The sequence below is a fragment of the Crocodylus siamensis genome, chromosome 9 (assembly GCF_052110815.1).
Source record: "Crocodylus siamensis isolate JL-2025a chromosome 9, ASM5211081v1, whole genome shotgun sequence".
Classification (NCBI taxonomy): domain Eukaryota; kingdom Metazoa; phylum Chordata; order Crocodylia; family Crocodylidae; genus Crocodylus; species Crocodylus siamensis.
In genome coordinates, this window is record NC_143403.1 from 44,595,915 (window position 1) to 44,614,157 (window position 18,243).

Consider the following 18,243-nt stretch of genomic DNA (forward strand, 5'->3'; position numbering starts at 1 on the left):
ACACTGTTCCCAACAGGCCCACACCTGCAAGGTATTCAGGTCCTATCCTGAGCTCCTTCTCTACTGTGTCAGCTGCAAGAAGCAAGTCAGAGTTTATATGCCAAGAGTGAGTCTACCCAGTCCCCTGTTGTATGCTGACTTCATTGAGCAGCCAAGCAGTCTCTGTGCAGGAGACCCAGGCTGCTTCTACCACCACTCAGAACTGCCCTGAAACCCACCCCTCTGTGGTGAATCCAGGCAACCTAGGAAAATCACTGGGGCAGTGACCTTGCTCTCTTTCCTCCCTGACACACTTCAGGGTGCCAAAAATACTACAGCTCAATAACATTAGTGTAGCATTGGAAGACAGAGTTCAGAGGAGCTCATGATTTACATTCCTTAAACTAGTCCTCAGAGCCAGCCTTAGGAGTGGGTGATGTGGGTGACAGCCCAAGGTGCTATAGTCATAGGGATGCTGCCCCCATACACACACAGCACTCTTCCCCCACCCCACTCAAGCCAATTCCTACCCTAGGCAAGAGGAGTGGCTCCCAGCCCAACCTCCAGCTGCTGCTCAGGAGGAGCTGTGCTGGGCAGTGCAGCTGGCAGCAGAAGTGCCTGCCCACCTGCCCACCCGCCTGGTGCATCATGCCACTCTGTCTCCCCACTGGACTGCGTCCTGTGCCCCTGCCTGCCTGCCTCTGTCTGCAGCAGTGCTGCTGACTTGCAGGGAAGCCACGTGGGGGAAACCAGGGGGAATACTGAAAAACTGAAATTCACGGGCTTTCACTATCCACGTGGATGTGGCTCCGATTTTCCTGCCAGGTGTTACTCCACTTCCAGGCCCTTTCGAAGCATCGAGGGAGCTCTACCCTCCAGCGTCAATGATCCTGCTCTCGCCTGCCACATCTTGATGTTCCGCAATGGGCAGGGTCATCTGACAGGTACCTCGATGCCCGGGTCCGACCCAGCGGTTGTTCACAGGGCTCCACCACCCCTGCACCCTGGCCTCATGCCACCTTTGTTGGGCCGCCTCAGTGATGTCTTGAGGCCTTCCTAGCAGATCCTCCCTTCCCACTTGCGTACTGACGCCTTGTGGGGTCAGGTTGTGTACACTGATAAGTGCAAGGTGTTGCACATGGGGAGGAAGAACCAGCACCACACTTACAGGTTGGGGAACTCCCCTCTTGCCAGCACGGAGACGGAAAAGGATCTTGGAGTCGTCATTGACTCCACGATGAACATGGGCCGGCAGTGTGGGGAGGCAGTCAAGAAGGCCAACCGTACCCTGTCATGCATCCACAGATGCATCTCGAGCAGGTCCAGGGAGGTGATCCTCCCCCTCTATGCGGCACTGGTCAGGCCGCAGCTGGAGTACTGCGTCCAGTTCTGGGCGCCACACTTCAAGAGGGACGTGGACGATATGGAAAGAGTTCAGAGGAAGGCCACTCGTATGATCAGGGGTCAGCAGGGCAGGCCTTATGAGGAGAGGCTACGGGACCTGAACCTGTTTAGCCTCCACAAGAGAAGGTTAAGGGGGGACCTTGTGGCCTGCTACAAACTGGTCAGGGGGGATCAGCAGGTATTGGGGGAGTCCCTGTTCCCCCGTGCGCTGCCAGGAGTGACCAGGAATAACAGTCACAAGCTGGCGGAGGGTAAGTTTAGATTAGATATTAGGAGGCGCTACTTCACAGTCAGGGCGGCTAGGGCCTGGAACCGGCTTCCAGGGGAAGTGGTGCAGGCTCCTAGCCTGGGGATTTTTAAAAGGAAGTTAGATGAGCAACTTGCCGGGGTCATCTGACCCCGGTGCTCTTTCCTGCCAAGGCAGGGGGTCGGACTAGATGATCTACTTAGGTCCCTTCCGACTCTAGCTACTATGAAACTATGAAACTCCTAGCAAGGCTCGCTGCTAACCCCACTCTCCAAGATGTTACCTCTGGGACCGGTTCTATGGCCTCCCTATGCCTGGTATCCCGGGTGCTTTCACCAGACTTCCCCAACGTGGGGCCAATCGCCTGCAGCCCTGACTACAGTGCTACTCCACCACTCCCCGTGTATTTTACTTCACCTAGTCCCCTAAGCACGAGCCCATTCACGCTTGGCCTCCTGGGCTTGGGCAGTGACCTTGCCCTGATCATGACCCTTCATCTGGGTCCTCCCGAGCTCTTGCCTCCTGGTGTGCCGTCCTCCACTCCCCACCAGTCCGACCTTCCACCTGTGTCTTGCAGGGTCCTCGTGGCTGCCTCCACTCTTCCTCCTCCAGGCCAGTACTCACTTCCCTGGAGCCCGATGCCAGATGCCGACAGGGTGCTTCTCTCCCCAACACTCCTCGCTCCGGCTCTTCGGCCCCTTTAGGATGCTCCTCCGGGACCTGCTTCTCCTGCGGCGCCTGCAGCAGCTCCTTCCCAGGGCCATCCGCCCCTCCGCTGCAGCCGCCACCATTTTTATCTTTGCCGGCCGGCATCTGGTGCTGACGTCACCGGCCGGCCACAGCTGCACATAGAGGCGGCTCACGAGCCGCACAGGTTCCACCCGCTGTTCTCCAGGAGCGTTGTTCTGGGCTGCAGGTAAGTATCCGGCATCACCCCGCTTCCCGGGACATCCACCTTGGGAAGAAAAACCCACAGCATGCTTATAGGTTTGTCGGTGCTACTCTGCTTAGCACTACAGGTGAAAAGGACTTGGGGGTCATGATTGACCACAAGATGAACATGAGCCTTCGATGTGATGCTGCGAATAGTAAAGTGAGCAAAACGCTGGCTTGCATCCATAGATGCTTCTCAGGCATATTCCAAGATGTCATTCTCCTGTTGTACTCAGCCTTGGTGAGGCCACAGCTGGAGTACTGTGTCCAGTTTTGGGCTCCACAAGCCAAAAAGGATGTGGAGAAGCTTGAGAGAGTCCAGAGGAGAGCCACGAGCATGATCAGAGGTCTGTACCTTATGAAGAGAGGCTGAGAGCTATGGGACTCTTCAGCCTGGAAAAGCGCAGGCTCAGGGGTGATCTGGTGGCCACCTATACGTTTATCAGGGGTGCTCACCAGGATCTAGGGGAACATCTGTTTACCAGAGCACCCCAAGGGATGACAAGGTTCAATGGTCACAAACTCCTCCATGACTGCTTCAAGCTGGACATAAGGAAGAACTTCTTTACTGTCTGAGCCCCCAAAGTCTGGAATAGACTGCTGCCAGAGGTGGTTCAAGCACCTACTTTAAACACCTTCAAGAGACATTTGGATGTTTATCTTGCTGGGATCCTATGACCTCTGCTGACTTCCTGCCCCTGGGGCCGGGGGCTGGACTCAGTGATCTTCCAAGGTCCCTTCCAGCCCGAATGTCTATGAAATCTGTGAAAACTCACCCAGGGCACCACTTTCCCTAAGGCCAGCTCTGCCAGTCCTTATCCCACACAGCACTCTCAGTTCCCCTTTTGCACATCTCCTCTCCAAGAAAACACTCCCAAGCTCCCACTAGGCTCTGACCATTCTGGTCACCCTTTTCTGAGCCTCTCTATTTCTCCTGTAACTTTCTGAGATATGGTGATCAGGCCTGAACAGGCACTGCAAGTGAGGAGTGTCACTGATTTACAGGAAGGTGCCAGACAGTTTCTACCCTGGCTTTAGCCCCCCAGTATTCATTTGCTTTCTTAAGCACTCCTGCACACTGAACAGAGGCCTTTCTTGAACTGTCCCCTTCCCCTCCCTCAGTACTCAGAGCTCCCTTACAGCCCAACAATGTTTGTAACACAAGGCCAGTTAAGGATTTTCCCTACCCAAGCAGAAGATTGGGGTAGCATGATCAGGCCATTTTCTGTAGCCAAAGGCACACAAGGTAGTGATGTGATCAGCATCACATCAAGCTGCTTTTGACTCCTGAATGACCAGGTACCATGTACAGCTGGATCAACTGGGGGACTCTTGCACCGCAAGTCCAGAAGATGGTTCAAAAGTCAGACCTCTAGACTCACAACAACATGTGTTAGCTTCTCTGCCATTCAGCTTCAGCAGGTGTGAACCAAATTATTCTGCTCAATATGGATCCCCTTCCTCTGCAGTTAGCCATGGGGCCACTGGGCTGCCATGACAGTAAGGTCCCTCTAGATCTCCTCTGGAGTCTCAGTTGCTGTTGCAATGGCAAGACAGGGACAGGGAGCATGACTTAAAACTTGGGTTTGGGTGATCTGAAAGCTCCCTGAAACTGCCAAAATAGAGAGGAGGAAAAGCAGCAGTAGAAATAAGGTTCAAAGCCCATTTCTTACTGACTTTTGGGATGGTTCTGCAGAGCCCACTGGAAGTACATAAGGGTTATCCAGCTTGTAATGGCAAGCATAATGGCTAGGCTGCACAAGAAATGGTTTGAGGAAGAGAAACTAATGCTAATGGGCTAAGGATAGAAGGGTGTGAGAGGCTGGGACCATGTCTGGGTCTCTGGGTCACATATCCTGCAGCCAGCTGGCAGGTACCAATGTCTGGGGAGCAGCTAGATGCCATAAGCAATTCTGGAAAAGATATGCAAAGTGCATATAGCTAAGTCCTGTGCAGATATCAGAGCTGTGTAGTCCACTGTGTAAACCTCACACAAAGGGCCAGGCTCCAGAGACAGAGGAAATGGGCCCATGCCCTATGTTCAGGGAGCACAGCTATTCATACGCACCTTTTTACTTCTCGCCCTCCTCCCACCCCACTTACAGCCCTGGGCTCCTGCTCCCAAAGCTCTGAACCGGTGTAGCTGAAAGTCAAACTGTATTTTGGATACAGACAATGATTACATTGCTGAAGCTAAAGGTTCCTCTCAAGCAGCAGTATCAGTAGTACCAGGACTGCACCCCTCAAGCTAAGTCCACAACCAAGGTAAAGGGACCAATTACTGACACATGAGTGCCACACCCTCTATGGACTTCTACCAGATCCATCCTAGACAGTAAAGGAGACTTTCTTAACCCCTCTGCAGCTCTGCAGGTGGCACATGAGAAGGGCAGCAGCTAAAAGAAGCAGGTGGGGAACATGCTGTACTTGACTCACGCCAGGAGACTGAAACAGTCTGTGACACTACATCATGCCAACAGGAACAAAACTCTGGAGAGTTTCCAGGAGAGTGACAGGCTCCAAGCCCCCTCCCCTAAAGTCAGGTTTAGAGTTAGCAGAACCCAGCTTATCGCCTGCTAGTCCCTGAGAACTTGCTTCTAGACACCACCAAGAGCCTTACAGCAAACATAGGTGCACATGTATTAGTTTCTTTCCCAGGGCTTGCACATCTGTGCCAAAGGAGGTGGGTGCTGCATGGCACTGGGTGAATAACAGTGCAGCCCCTTACAGTGGCCATGGCTACAATAGACCCTCTGGGGGTCTGTGGGCATGAGCTCCACCATGGGAACCAGAAGGTAGCACCCACATCCTCAAAGCAGTTCCTACATGAAGCAGGCCTCAGATGTGTAGAGTGACCACTTTTTCAAAATGGAAAGGCAGGACACATGCCCACTTCTCCCCACCCCTCTTCTTCCCCACCCCACCTCCTGTGGCTTGGCCAGAACAGAGCTCAGCAGAGTGGGGAGGATGTGGACTGTCCATTGGTGGCTCGGGGCTCCCCACCCTGTTGCTTTTTCCCTGGGAGCCCCATGCTGGCCATGAGCCCACTGTCCACCTGACAGAGAGTGGGGAGCACAACTCCATACAGCTGCCACCCTTGCTGCTGCCAGGCAGGGAGAAGGCACTTCGCCATGGTGGTGAGACCAACGCAGAGCTCCTAGGGGATGGCAGCAGGGTGGGGAGCCCAGAGTCCACAGCAGGCAGTCCACATCTGCCCCCACCCCCACCCCATGCATAAATCTGAGAGGGCATGTGGCCTCTCATGCCCCCCCAGCATGTGCCCCCCATGTCTCCTCCCGCCATGCCCCCTGGACAAGCTGCATGTGGCTCTGCCCTGCTCCATGCCCCGGGCTTTGGCCCCATGCACCACCCTGGCTTGGCAGCACCCCCAGCGCTGTCCCACTCCCTCTCTCACCATGGGGGCCTTGATCTGTCCCCCCACACTCCCCCCATGCCACCTCCCACCCACAGACTTACCTGCAGGGAGCTTCTCTCCACACTGCCTAGCTGTATTCCCAGCCATGTGCATGTGTGTGGGTGCACACATGCATGTGGTGCCCCCTGCATCCCACTCCCAGCAGCCCCTTGCAGGCTGGAACTCCAGCCTGGAAAGGGAAACCTGTGGTTTCCCTGTCTCTACATGATATTGAGAATCCAGGACAAATGCTGTCCTGGAGTCATGCAGCCTGGGACCTTGACTTGACAGTCCCAGAATGGGATTATTCTGCCCAATTAGGGATGGTTGGTCACCCTACAGAAGTGGCAAAGAAGGCCTATGTAATTTTGAGCAGCAAACCCAAAGATGCCAACTGCAAGATCTTACCAGAGTCACACAAAGAACATTGGCAGCAACTCTGAGTCCTTGGGAGCCACCAAAGGGCAAGGAAATTAAAATGAAGGGAACTCAGAGACAAGACCAAAAGCAAAGGAGGGTCCTAAGGGCTTCAAAGGAAAGCACTGGAGCATGGCTATGGAGACCATGGCTCAGAGATAGCTGGCAGCAGGGGAGGATGTGCTGGATAACAGAAATGATGTTACAAGAGGATGGTGCCTTCCACAAAAAGATCTGGCCCCTCCTCACAGGGCCTGTGGGGCAGGACACCGATGGAGATGACAGGTCATGGTGCCCATGGCTCATGACCCCTGAGCCAGCCTTAGGAGCTGGGAAATAACCCAGGTGGAAGGAGCCTCATGATCAAGATACTCACATTGTGGTGGGAAATAGGATCTGGGAAACAGGTCTGCCCTGGGCCTGAATGGATTGAAAAGGACCCAAAAAGTGCAATTTCTATGGTCCAGCCACTTAACCTACCTAGGGCCTTGGGGAACACCAGCTCCAGGCAGCAGAATGGCCCAGCAGGCAAACTATGCTGATCCTGCTGCAGCCAGTGCAGGTGAAGAGAAGATATGCAGATGCACCTGGAAGGTGCAATAAAGGTGCTGAGTGGGACCTGGCTGCTAAGAGCATGAAGAGGTGAACATCCTGGGCTGTGCAGTGCAGATGTAGCCTCTGTCACTATTCGCTGCAGCAGCGAGAGCAGCAGTGGTTGTTGTATGACCAGGACAGCCTCACCTCTGAACTGCTCAGTCCCCTGTCACTGCTTGCCACCCCCCCACCCCCCCGCCCGCCTTGCTGCTGCCCTTGCCACTGCCAGTGGCATCTGCGGGTGGTCGCTGACCACTGGTCAGCATTTGCCACCCCCACCCCCTGCCATTGTGGCAGCCTGCGGGAGCCGCCTGCTCAGACCGCCCCCGTTGACATTGCCACGGCTGCCTGTGGGAGCTCTCTGCTTGCTGACACCACACCCCCGCCGCCAACACCACTGCCTGCGGGCAGTTGCTGTGACCCCCCAGCCTTCGAGGACACATGGCATTCATGGCCCCATGCTTTCCATGTACTCTGGGACAGAGAGCTGGTGCTAACTTACATACATGCTGAGGAAAAAATACAGCTTTAAAATACAAAATTTGGGCGTATTTTTAGTTGGTTGCCCATTGCATGTCACACCCTTCACATTATGGCTTTCACACTAGTTCACAGATGTTTCTATCCCCTTCCCACACACTCTTACAAGCTGGGACCACATGTGATTCATGACACATGTTCAACTCAAGGCTCTTTCTTATTTGCTAAGCCTCACCAATATACTCTGTGCTGAAATCCATGAACAGGAATGAAGGTAATAACTTCTGGTTTTGCAAGACTTCCATACAAGTTCTCAAGGCACTTTACAGAGAAGGTGTCAATGTCCTGAGTGCAGCCAGCTGTCAAGGGTATATTTGGTCTCTATTTTGCACTGCCAAGGGCACTGGTTACTACCTAAAAAACACAAGCTAGCTGAGTGCCCAGCTCTCCTAAACAGAATCCTCTTATCCCCATCATCACACAACCCACACAAGCAAGCTTTCCATCCTGAGGAGAAGCCTGGAAAAGCCAAAGCCAAAGCTTCTCAGTGGCAGCTCATCATCTCTGGTGGCTGAGCCTGGCTGCCTTCAGAAGACAATGCCTCATCAGCTGGCTATTTGCTCCAGGCTGACTCAGTTCTCCTACCATCTACTGACCCTGTAATCCTGGTTGCTCTGCTCCAGGTGGGAGGAACTGAGTACTAGTGAATATTGCTTTAAAAGATGCTGTGCACAGTGGGTTGAAGCCTGCTGCCATGCGAGTCACAGAAAATGCCTATAATCCCTGGAACTGAATACAGAAATATTAAATGCCTTTGTGCTCGTGGTGCAGTAACCGGGGGAAGGGTGTTAAGAGCTCTAATTTTACACACACTAGTCAGGAATTTCAGAATTAAATGTTCCCACGGCAACTGTAATTTGGCCACGTGTATGAATTTCAGTGCCTTAACACCATAAATAGTTATCCAGCAAGGCTCATCTACAATAGCTATTAGATCTTTAGGCAAAGCAGTGCTCTGCTACCTTGACGTAACAAAATAAAATAAAGACAACATTGCTGATGTGACACCACAGAATAAACTTTAGGAAATGCAGGTGCCAAATTAAAAGAAATGAAAGCTCTGCATTCAGCTATGCTACACCTGAATGGGTAGGCTGGCATGGAAAGCTGGGATCTGGAGGGGCTGGAAAAACATGAGAATAGTTTTCCTTTTGTGAGAACCCCTAGATCAGGGGTAGGCAACCCTCAGCACATGTACCGAGCATGGCACGCGAGGCCATTTTGCTCGGCACGCCATGGCCAGCCCCGGCTCTGGGTAGCTGCTGCCAGCGACGGAGCCTGGGTTACTCCCAGCAGGGCTTGCAGTATCCCAGTTGCCTGCTGGGAGCAGCCCGGGCTCCGTCGCTGGCAGCAGCTACCCAGAGCAGGGGTTGGCTGCAGCTGGGAGGCTCCAAACAGCTGTACCGGGCTCTGGCATCAGCTCTGCACCGGCGTGTGCACCTGCACCTCGAAGCGGGCGGTGGGGGAGGGGCCTGAGGCAGCGCAGCCCTGGTCTCTCCCCACTCCTAGCACAGAGGTGACGGCAGGCTTCTGGAGCCCAGCTCAGCTGTTTGTAGCCAGTCCGGGCTCTGGACAACTACAGCAAGCAGCAGGCGGGCTGCAAACAGCTGTGCTGGGCTCCACATCTCTGGCATCAGCTCCATTCTGGTGGCAACTGCATGGGCACCTCAGGGTGGGCTGCACAGAGTGGGGAGCCTGGCATGGGCTCTGCGGGCTCCAGGGAACTGCTCCATTCCCCCGCTTCACCTCGGCGAGCGAGGAGGCATGTGGCATCAGGGATGGGGAGTGGAGCACCTCCCTGGAGCCGATGGAGCCCGCAGAGCTGCTCCCTGGAGCCAGCAGAACCTCCCTCAGGGGAGGCAGGGGCTCCTCCCTGAGGTGAGGCAAGGCAGGGATAGAGGCTGGGGCTGGGGGCTGGTGCAGGCTCTGCCAGCTCCAGGGAACTGCTCTGCAAGCTCCACCAGCTGGCTCCGGGGAAGTGCTCCACCCCCCAGCCCTGATGCCACGTGCCTCCTCGTTCCCCAAGGCGAAGTGGGAGAGCGGAGGAGTGTCCTGGAGCCAGTGGAGCCTGCCCCAGTCCCCGGCCTCAAAGCCCCCTAGGCCTCAGTCCCTAGCCCCCGGCCCCAAAGCCCCCCAGCCCCAAAGCCCCCAAACCCTAAAGCCCCCAGGTCCCCCAGCCTCCAGGCCCCAACCCCGCTGCTTGCCCCAGGTGAGGAGTGAGGGGCTTACCTTCAGTAAGTGTCCCATGCCACACTGAAGCAGCGCGCTCATGGACCGAAGCAGCATGCTCATGGACCGCTACTCCTTAGAGGAACACTGGCAGGCATGGTAGCCCCTGCTGAGGCCAGAACGCCTGACAAGTTTCAAGAAGATATGTTCAGGGGTTTCTGGGAAACTGCACCTCAAGCTGCTGAGAAGCAAAACTTGTGACGTGTAACTATGTGTGTGTGTTAAGGCATACCCTCACTGGTGCTTGGGCCTCTACACAACACAGTAGTATGGCCCAATGAGGTCTCCTCCTCCCCTACAGCCTCATCTCGGCCCACCACTTTAAATAACAATAGGTAAGCACATGAATGATGCATGCCCCCAGTGGCTGAGGGGGCACAGCAGTGGGAGTGCAGCAGCAGTAAGTTGGGAGCTCCTCCAGTTGCTGCTGATGCCAACAGCAGTGGGGGGGGGGGTTGTGAGTGTTGACCAGGGGTCGGCAACCACCCACAGATGCCACTGCCAGTGTCATCAGCAGGGGTGCTGAGCGACAACTGCCTGCAGGTGCTGCCAACTATTTTGGCAGCACCTTTTTGTAGGGGGTGCACTGCCACTCTCAGGGGGCGCACATGCACCTACATGAACCCCCTCTGTGTCCTAGCACTGCCACTTACTGAGTGGCCTCAGGCAAGCCCTTTCTCCATGCCTCAGTTTCCTACTGGAAATATAGATATGATACTCAACTGCATTGGGGGAAAGTGGGAAGACACCTGAAACCTGGCCCCTGTGAGAACAAAGTAAATGAAAGTGTCTCAGATCAGCCATTGCACCTGCCCTGGAGGTACCCTTTGTTTTTAAAGTATTTTTCTTGCCTGATGCTGTGATAGATCTACCCATACAGACTGCAGGGCTGACTGACTATCCAGTTCACTACACAGGGAAAGACTAAAATGGAGTTCATGCAGAGCACTGTCAAATGTACAAAGTAAAACTGAAAATCAGAGAAAAGTACCTTCCTCTTCTCATCTTCTCTGATTACACAGATATTAGTGGTTTATCTGTAACACCTGGTTGGGAAACATTTTCAGACAGGAACGTAATTTTTGTGAGATAACAGGGATCTCTTAATTTTATAAATGACTGTCAGATACTTTGGCATCCTTAGATGGAAGGGTCTAAACACGTAAATGTTTAAAAAGTGAATAATGAATGTTTTGATGGCACTTAGAAGCAGTAGATGCCATCTAAGCCTGTAGTTACTGCTGTTTTCCAAGTGTGTCAGGGTTGCTGGTTGTTTACAGAGTGTTCAGCACTTACATCTGTCCAAAACAGACAAGGAGACACCTTCTCAGAAAGACTTGAGTCTGAAAGGCAGCACCTGGGTGGAAGTGCTATCTCCATCTCACTGCAGTATGGAGGGGCCCGCACTGCACACTTGGGGAAGCATGGAGGGGAATTTCTCACATAAAAAAAACACAGAGCCAGCACTGGTTCAAGGTCACAGGTGACTCCCTGTCAGTTGCGGGTCTCTGGCAAAGGCATGCTTTTGAGGGACAAACCTAAGCTTCCCTCAGTCCAACCAAGTGGCTGCCACTGCCCCCTGTTGCATGATCCCCAGTCTCATGCTGCATAGAGACTCATGATTCCCTTCAATATATCAGACATGGAAGCATGAAATGGCAGCCCATCCCCACACCAAAGCTTCACCGCTTGTGGGGTGGAGGATGCCTGTGCTGCTGTACAGCCCCCATCCATCAGCCCGTCCATTCGCACAGTCTAGATTTCCCAGTGCACTCCCTGCTCCTGTCAGCTACTGTGACACAATGAGAGATGAACGATCAGAGTCACCACTTGGCCCTAGTTCTGGCCCCATCTCTGGATGGATTTTCCCTCTACCTCTATGCTGCTTGTTCTCTTCTCCTCTCCTCTCCCTCCTGTTATTTTCACCCCTTTCCTCTCTGTCTCTGCTTAGTTCAGCTGAAGAGGTCCTAGAGCAGGGGCGGGCAATAATTTTGGGCAGAGGGCCACTTACTGAGTTTTGGCAAGCCATCGAGGGCCGCATGACAGGCAGCCCCGGGCAGATTAATATTAATTTTCTAAATTTTTTAGGGGCCCTGCAGGCCAGATAGAACAGCCTGGCAGGCCGCATCTGGCCCCCAGGCTGCATTTTCCCCACCCCTGTGCTAGAGAGTGGGCCTTCGAAGGAGTAAGGTATTCCAGGACTGTTCACCACTATGATTCATACCAAGCCAATGCACATGTGCTCACACACATCATTCTTGCATTATGTAAGTCGCCTGCCTCCTCAGTCACCAGAGGACCCATCAGGCCTGAAGGACGTCATCCTTGATTTCGAGGGACTGCAGCTGCCGCTACCAGCGCTCCTGGGTGGGCTTGCTGTTTAAAGGTCAGGTACACAGAGCACCAAGCTGACCATACAACGTAATTATGTAGCCGAGCCCAGTCCCAAAACCTGTGGTGATCATCTCAAGCCCTGGAGGACAAAATTCCATCAGTTATGACAACCTCCAGAGCAACACACATTGTTAGTAATGACACCACCATCCAGATGACCTCTAGCGGCAGGACTATCCAGGGCTGGTAAGTGGCTGAATGAGGAATGATTCTATCTAGCTCCCAATTCATTGTCATTGAAGACTGTTTCCCCCCCGCAACTTATAAAATAGGGTAAGGAAGAGGGACTTTCATGAAATCCCAATCAGGTCCTTTCCTCCATACTGATAGCCCTCATTCCTATAACTCCTTGTCATGTGCATGTTCTCAATAGAGAGGAAAAATTTACATTTTTTCCCAAAACTTGATTACCTTATCCAAGATAAGGATTGCCTTACGAGTTAATTCCTTTTTCTCTTGTACTGTTTAAGCCCATAATGTGTTTTAAAAGATACAGAGTTTCTTACAAGCCTCTGTATATAGCAGGCAGGCCTGTCCAACATATGGCCCGCAAGCCGCCACGCGGCCCTCCAAGCTGTTTTCTCAGGACCGAGGTGCTGCAATGGGAAATAAAAGTAAACACTGTACTTTCGTTGGGGGAGGTGATGTGATGCAGCTTCCCTTGAGGCCTTTGAATATGGCTCGCCAGCCCACTGGGTGATAAAAAGTTCATGATTCAGCCCCACACTCAAAAAGGTTGGACACCCCTGGTATATAGCCATTGGGACAAACTGGACCTGGGGTTCATCCAGTACAGCAACCAGTCTCTGACACTGGTAACTCACCAAATGCTTCAGAGGAAGGTGCAAAAATACTGTGGAGAACAATTACTTTGCTTTGCTTTGGGGCAAAGCATCCACGCCAGAAGATAGGCGGGTGATCCAGGCTGACCTGGACAAGCTCAGCAAATGGGCAGACGAGAACCTCATGGTGTTTAACACCGAAAAATGCAAGGTTCTCCACCTTGGGAGGAAAAACCTGCAGCATCCTTATAGGCTCAGCAGTGCTACGTTGGATAGCACTACAGAAGAAAAAGACTTGGGGGTCATCATTGACCACAAGATAAACATGAGCCTGCAATGTGATGCTGCGGCTAGTAAAGCGACCAAAATGCTGGCGTGCATCCATAGATGCTTCTCGAACAAATCCCGAGACGTCATTCTCCCCTTGTACTTGGCCTTGGTGAGGCCGCAGCTGGAGTACTGCGTCCAGTTTTGGGCTCCACAATTCAAAAAGGATGTGGAGAAGCTTGAGAGAGTCCAGAGGAGAGCCATGCACATGATCAGAGGTCAGGAAAACAGATCTTACGATGACAGGCTGAGAGCCACGGGACTCTTTAGCCTGGAAAAGCGCAGGCTCAGGGGTGATCTGATGGCCACCTATTAGTTTCTCAGGGGTGACCACCAGGATCTGGGGGAACGTCTGTTCACCAGGGCGCCCCAAGGGATGACGAGGTCGAACGGTCACAAACTCCTGCAAGACCGTTTCAGGCTGGACATAAGGAAGAATTTCTTTGCTGTCCGAGCCCCCAAGGTCTGGAACAGTCTGCCAGCGGAGGTGGTTCAAGCACCTACACTGAACACCTTCAAGAGTAAATTGGATGCTTATCTTGCTGGGATCCTATGACCCCAGCTGACTTCCTGCCCTTTGGGCAGGGGGCTGGACTCGATGATCTCCTGAGGTCCCTTCCAGCCCTAATGTCTATGAAATCTATGAAATCTACTAAATGAACTGTCCACATAGGACACTTCTTCCTCACCTGCATCAATCAGTGACTGGTTTATGCCCTTAAGCTCTACACAGGTTTCCATGTCTTTAGTTTCTTACGCTATCTCATGCCAACGTGCATGTTATCATTATTATTTACATAATGAATATATTATTATTTATAAAAAGGCTCACTCCTCCCAGAAATCCTGCTAACCTCTTGGCCGCCCTGAAATCTCAGCGCAATGAATTCTACAGCCTGGAATGGGGTATGCCCTACCCATCCTAATTTGCCTTTCCTTGGGTGCCCTCTTACTGCACAGCCATGGGACTGAGTGGCCAGGAACACCTGGGAGGCCTCACAGCTCTCCATCACAGGCCCTTTTCTTCAACAGTCCTCTGCACCACCTGCCCTAATCTCTTTAATCTTCTTTCCCACAGAATTTTCTCCCCGTTGGTGTTTCTGCTCTTCTCCGACCCCTTCCATGGTGGGGAGGGAACCAGCATTGCAACGAGCCACCCTCGATGCACTTGGCCCTCTGTCCGCAACGCCTCCCTGCCCAAGAGCAGCTCCCAGGCGGGGGCCGCGGGGCCGGGCCGGGGCCCCGTCTCCTGCCGGCCGCCGCGCTCTCGCCCCCGGCGGTCAGAGCCCCGCTCCGCCGGGCCGGGCTCAGGTGCCGCCCGGCGCCCCGCGGCGTCGGCTCAGCGGCGCCGCCTCTCCCCGCAAGCGCTGCTCGCGGCGGTCTGCTCCGTGTGCCCCGAGCAGGCAGCCCAGGGCCGCGGGTACGGGGGTGCGCGGGGCCGGCTCCCGCTGCCCGCACCGGCGCACGCACCTGGGCGCAGGGCGGCGCCTCGGCGCGGGCTTGGCTGGAGGCCCGGGGGCGGCCGGGCTCGGCTCCTCGTGGCCGCGCCGCTACTCACCGATCTTGGCCAGACTGGCCACCAGGATCCAGGCCGCCACCAGGTAGGGCACCTGCACCTCCTGCCACTGCCAGCGCAGCAGCTCCGAGGCCGGGGGCGGCGCCGAGCCCGGCGGGGTGCCGGGGGCGCAGGCCGGCGCCGAGCCCGGGGGGGGCCGCATGGCCCCGCGCCGCGCCGCGCCGCTCCTCCGCGCCGCGCGGCCCCGGCGGCGCTTCCTGGCTCCGGGAGGCACGTCACGTGCACGTGGGGCAGCGACACCCCGACAGTCCGCGGCGCCTCCGCCTCCGCCTCCCTCCGCCTCGACCTTGAGCCCTGCCAGAGCGCCTGGCGCGGGGCGACGGCTCCCCGCCGCTGCGCGCTCGCGGCCCCCGGGCGGGGCACTGGGCAGTTCGTTTGCTCGCAGCCTCTGCGATTTCAAGCTCCCCTGAGGCTGCTGCAAAGTCCTTCAAGGGCAGGCTGGGTCCGCGGGGGCGCAGAGACAACGTAAAGCTTGGGGCAAGACAGAAGGCACTGGGGTGGGGCCATGGCTGTCAGCTAGCCGTCCCCTGGGGGTGCCAGCTCCTTTCGCCCTCCCTCCGCACCAGCCTGCTGTCCAGCACATCACCTGGACGGAGCAGGGTCCTTTTAAGGAAAGGGAAACCCGGTCTCCTCCCAGCTGGCCACCTGAGCCCCTCAGGCTGTCTCTTGCCCCTGGCGGGGACTGGCGACATGCCAGACAGCTCAGGAGTGTGAGGAGACCACGATCAGTTCTGATTCTGCTCCAGGTCTCCTCCCTTGGGAAGATCCTGCATGCAGACCAGGACCTGATCCAATGCACTCCCTAAACGTGCAGTGAACTGTTTTTACAGCTGAACAGAGGGAGCAGCAGGGATTAGGCCAATGCTGCCACCTCTCTGCTAGGCATATTCCTTCCAGGAAAAGGATTTGTTACCAAGCAGAAGAGACATGAAACTGCAGGCTCTTTTCTTGTGCAACGAGGCATGAATCATGCTGAAACTTAATAGTATGGGGTTTGGAGGGAGTGAAAGGCCTGACCAACCTCAGTGCGGGTCCCAGCAAGTCCTTGTCCCTGCCACTGTGGCACAAGCTGGTGGCCAGGATTCTCTCTAGCAGCAACAAAGGAAACCTCCTTTACAAAAGCACTGCTAACCTGACTTCCACATGTTCCAGCCTTTTACCTAGGGATGGTGCCTCCACCAAGGCAAACTAGGATTTTGATCTATTGTCCTATTGTTTAATTATTTCAAGTTATTTGAAATGGAGATCTAGCAAGGCAGACTTTGCCTCCTGAGGCATCCTTGAATGCCCTCAACTTAGGTTCTCAATTCTCTTGAGCCCCTGGACTAATTGTGAAAAGGAAAAAATAAAATCACAGGTCACCCATTATTTCTTAATATAATTTAAATCTCCCCAAAAGGGTAATAATGAGTCACTGCTTAATATGATCCATTTGGTGCATGAGGGAATTGTTTCTGCAAGTGATGATAATTGCTTGCCCCACCACCTAGGAGCTTTGCCTGATCAAAGCTCATGTAAAAGACTTCTGTGAACTATGCCAGCTTCCCAGCAATCTTGATGTTGCTGCTATTACCTGCATTACAGGTGTTAGGTAGGTTGGTAAAATGATAAAATGAGCAAGAGACAAATCTACAGCTTGACCTTAAAATTATTTACACCCCAAAGCACAAGCACTTATCCCACAACAGTGCAATACAGACTTTTACTTACACTGTCTAGAGAGACTCAGGATGGGGGAAAGGATGGCAGCCGGACTAGCAGCAGGTCTTTTGGTATTTGCTGAGTTCTCCAATTTTCCCTCCAGTCAATACCCCACATTTATACGTGGCATCCTCTAATACATAGGTAGCCAACCTGTGGCACATAGGCATCCTCCATATATGGCACTTGCAGACCAGGGAGGAGACAGGTAGCACAATGGCAGACAGAGCAGGGAGCAGAAGTCAGAACAGCAGACTGAGCCTGGAGCATTGAGCAGGGAGCAGAAAGCAAAGCAGCCAGCAGGGGAAGGGGATCACAGTAGCACTCCAGGAGGATGTAAGGCTATTTTGTGGCACATCTGCCAAAAAGGTTGGCCTTCTCTGCTCTAATATACATTCTCTAATGGGTTTAATTACATTTCTTTGTTTCACTGAGGCTCTGAGAACTGGACTAAACCAGATTTTCTTTGGCATTAGAAGTTGTAAATTAGAAAAGATTTATATCCTTGTCAAACTTACAGTTTTTTGTAGGAAGGATTTCTTATTTCCTTCCTTCACCATTTGGGAATGTCCCTTGCCATTGTCCTTTTTTTTCACTTTGGTTTATGGTCTTCGCTGACAAAGCTGCTCTCTTTTTACAGGTTATCTATGAAATTTGACACAAATATATCTATTATAGCAAAACTCCACCTTTTATATTTGGTTACATCTATATCCTCACTACTAACATTCTTAAGATGAAACTCTAATATCCTATATTTGGATCTATTATTTATTTTAAGGCCTTCTTGTATACTGTGTATTTTCAGGCCTTTAGCTCTATTTAATTTGGTTTCATTTGCCTTTAAGCTGGACATGCTAATTACTTTCTTCACTTTGCTGATCAGGGTAGTTGTCATGTCTACAAAGGGTTACTCTGTAGTCACTCAGAAACAAGTTTTTGGGCCTTTTGCTATCGCCAAATTCCTGCAAATGGCCAAGGCTGGCAACACCACTGAGAAACAAGTTCTGCCCACTCTCACCCATTCTATATATTCCATATACTAAAAGCATCTTTAGCTGGATGGACCTAGAATCATAGAAAATTAGGGCTGGAAGGGACCTCAGGAGGTTATCTACTCCAACCCCCTGCTCAAAGCAGGACCATCCCCAACTAGATCATTCCAGCCAGGGCTGTGTCAAGCCAGGCCTTAAAAACCTTCAAGGATTGAAGAATCCACCATCTCTCTAGGTAACTTGCTCCAGTGCTTCACCACCCTCCTAGTGAGAAATTTCTTCCTAATGTCCAACCTAAACTTCCCTTGCTGCAACTTGAGACCATTGCTCCTTGTTCTGTCATCTGCCACCACTGAACAGTCTAACTCCATTGTCTTTGGAACCCATTTCACATAGTTAAAGGCTGCTATGAATTCCCCTCTCAGTCTTCTCTTTTGCAGACTGAATAAACCCAGTTCCCTCAGCCTCTCCTTATAAGTCATGTGCCCCAGCCCCTGAACCATTTTCATTGCTCTCCGCTGGACTGTTTCCATCTTGTCCACATCCTTTCTATAGTGGGTGGCCCAAAATTTGACACAGTACTCCAGATATGGCTTCACTAGTGCAGAATAGGGCGGAATAATCACTTCCCTCTAACTGCTGGCCATGGTCCTAAATACTGCAGCTCAGTATGCTGTTAGCCTTCTTGGTGACAAGGGTGCACTGCTCAC

At 53.1% G+C, this 18,243-nt stretch overlaps 1 protein-coding gene across 2 annotated transcripts in view; it reads right to left on the bottom strand.

Annotated features, from left to right (window-relative positions):
- The window catches only part of SLC9A5 (solute carrier family 9 member A5), a 59,600-nt gene extending 44,496 nt beyond the window's left edge, over positions 1-15,104 (bottom strand). For both annotated transcript variants that reach the window (XM_090063113.1, XM_090063112.1), the window contains exon 1: positions 14,820-15,104. In XM_090063113.1, the coding sequence (XP_089919239.1) occupies positions 14,820-14,979 (160 nt within the window). In that variant the 5' untranslated portion in view covers positions 14,980-15,104. The remainder of the gene's footprint in view (positions 1-14,819) is intronic.
- Positions 15,105-18,243: the final 3,139 nt, after the last annotated feature.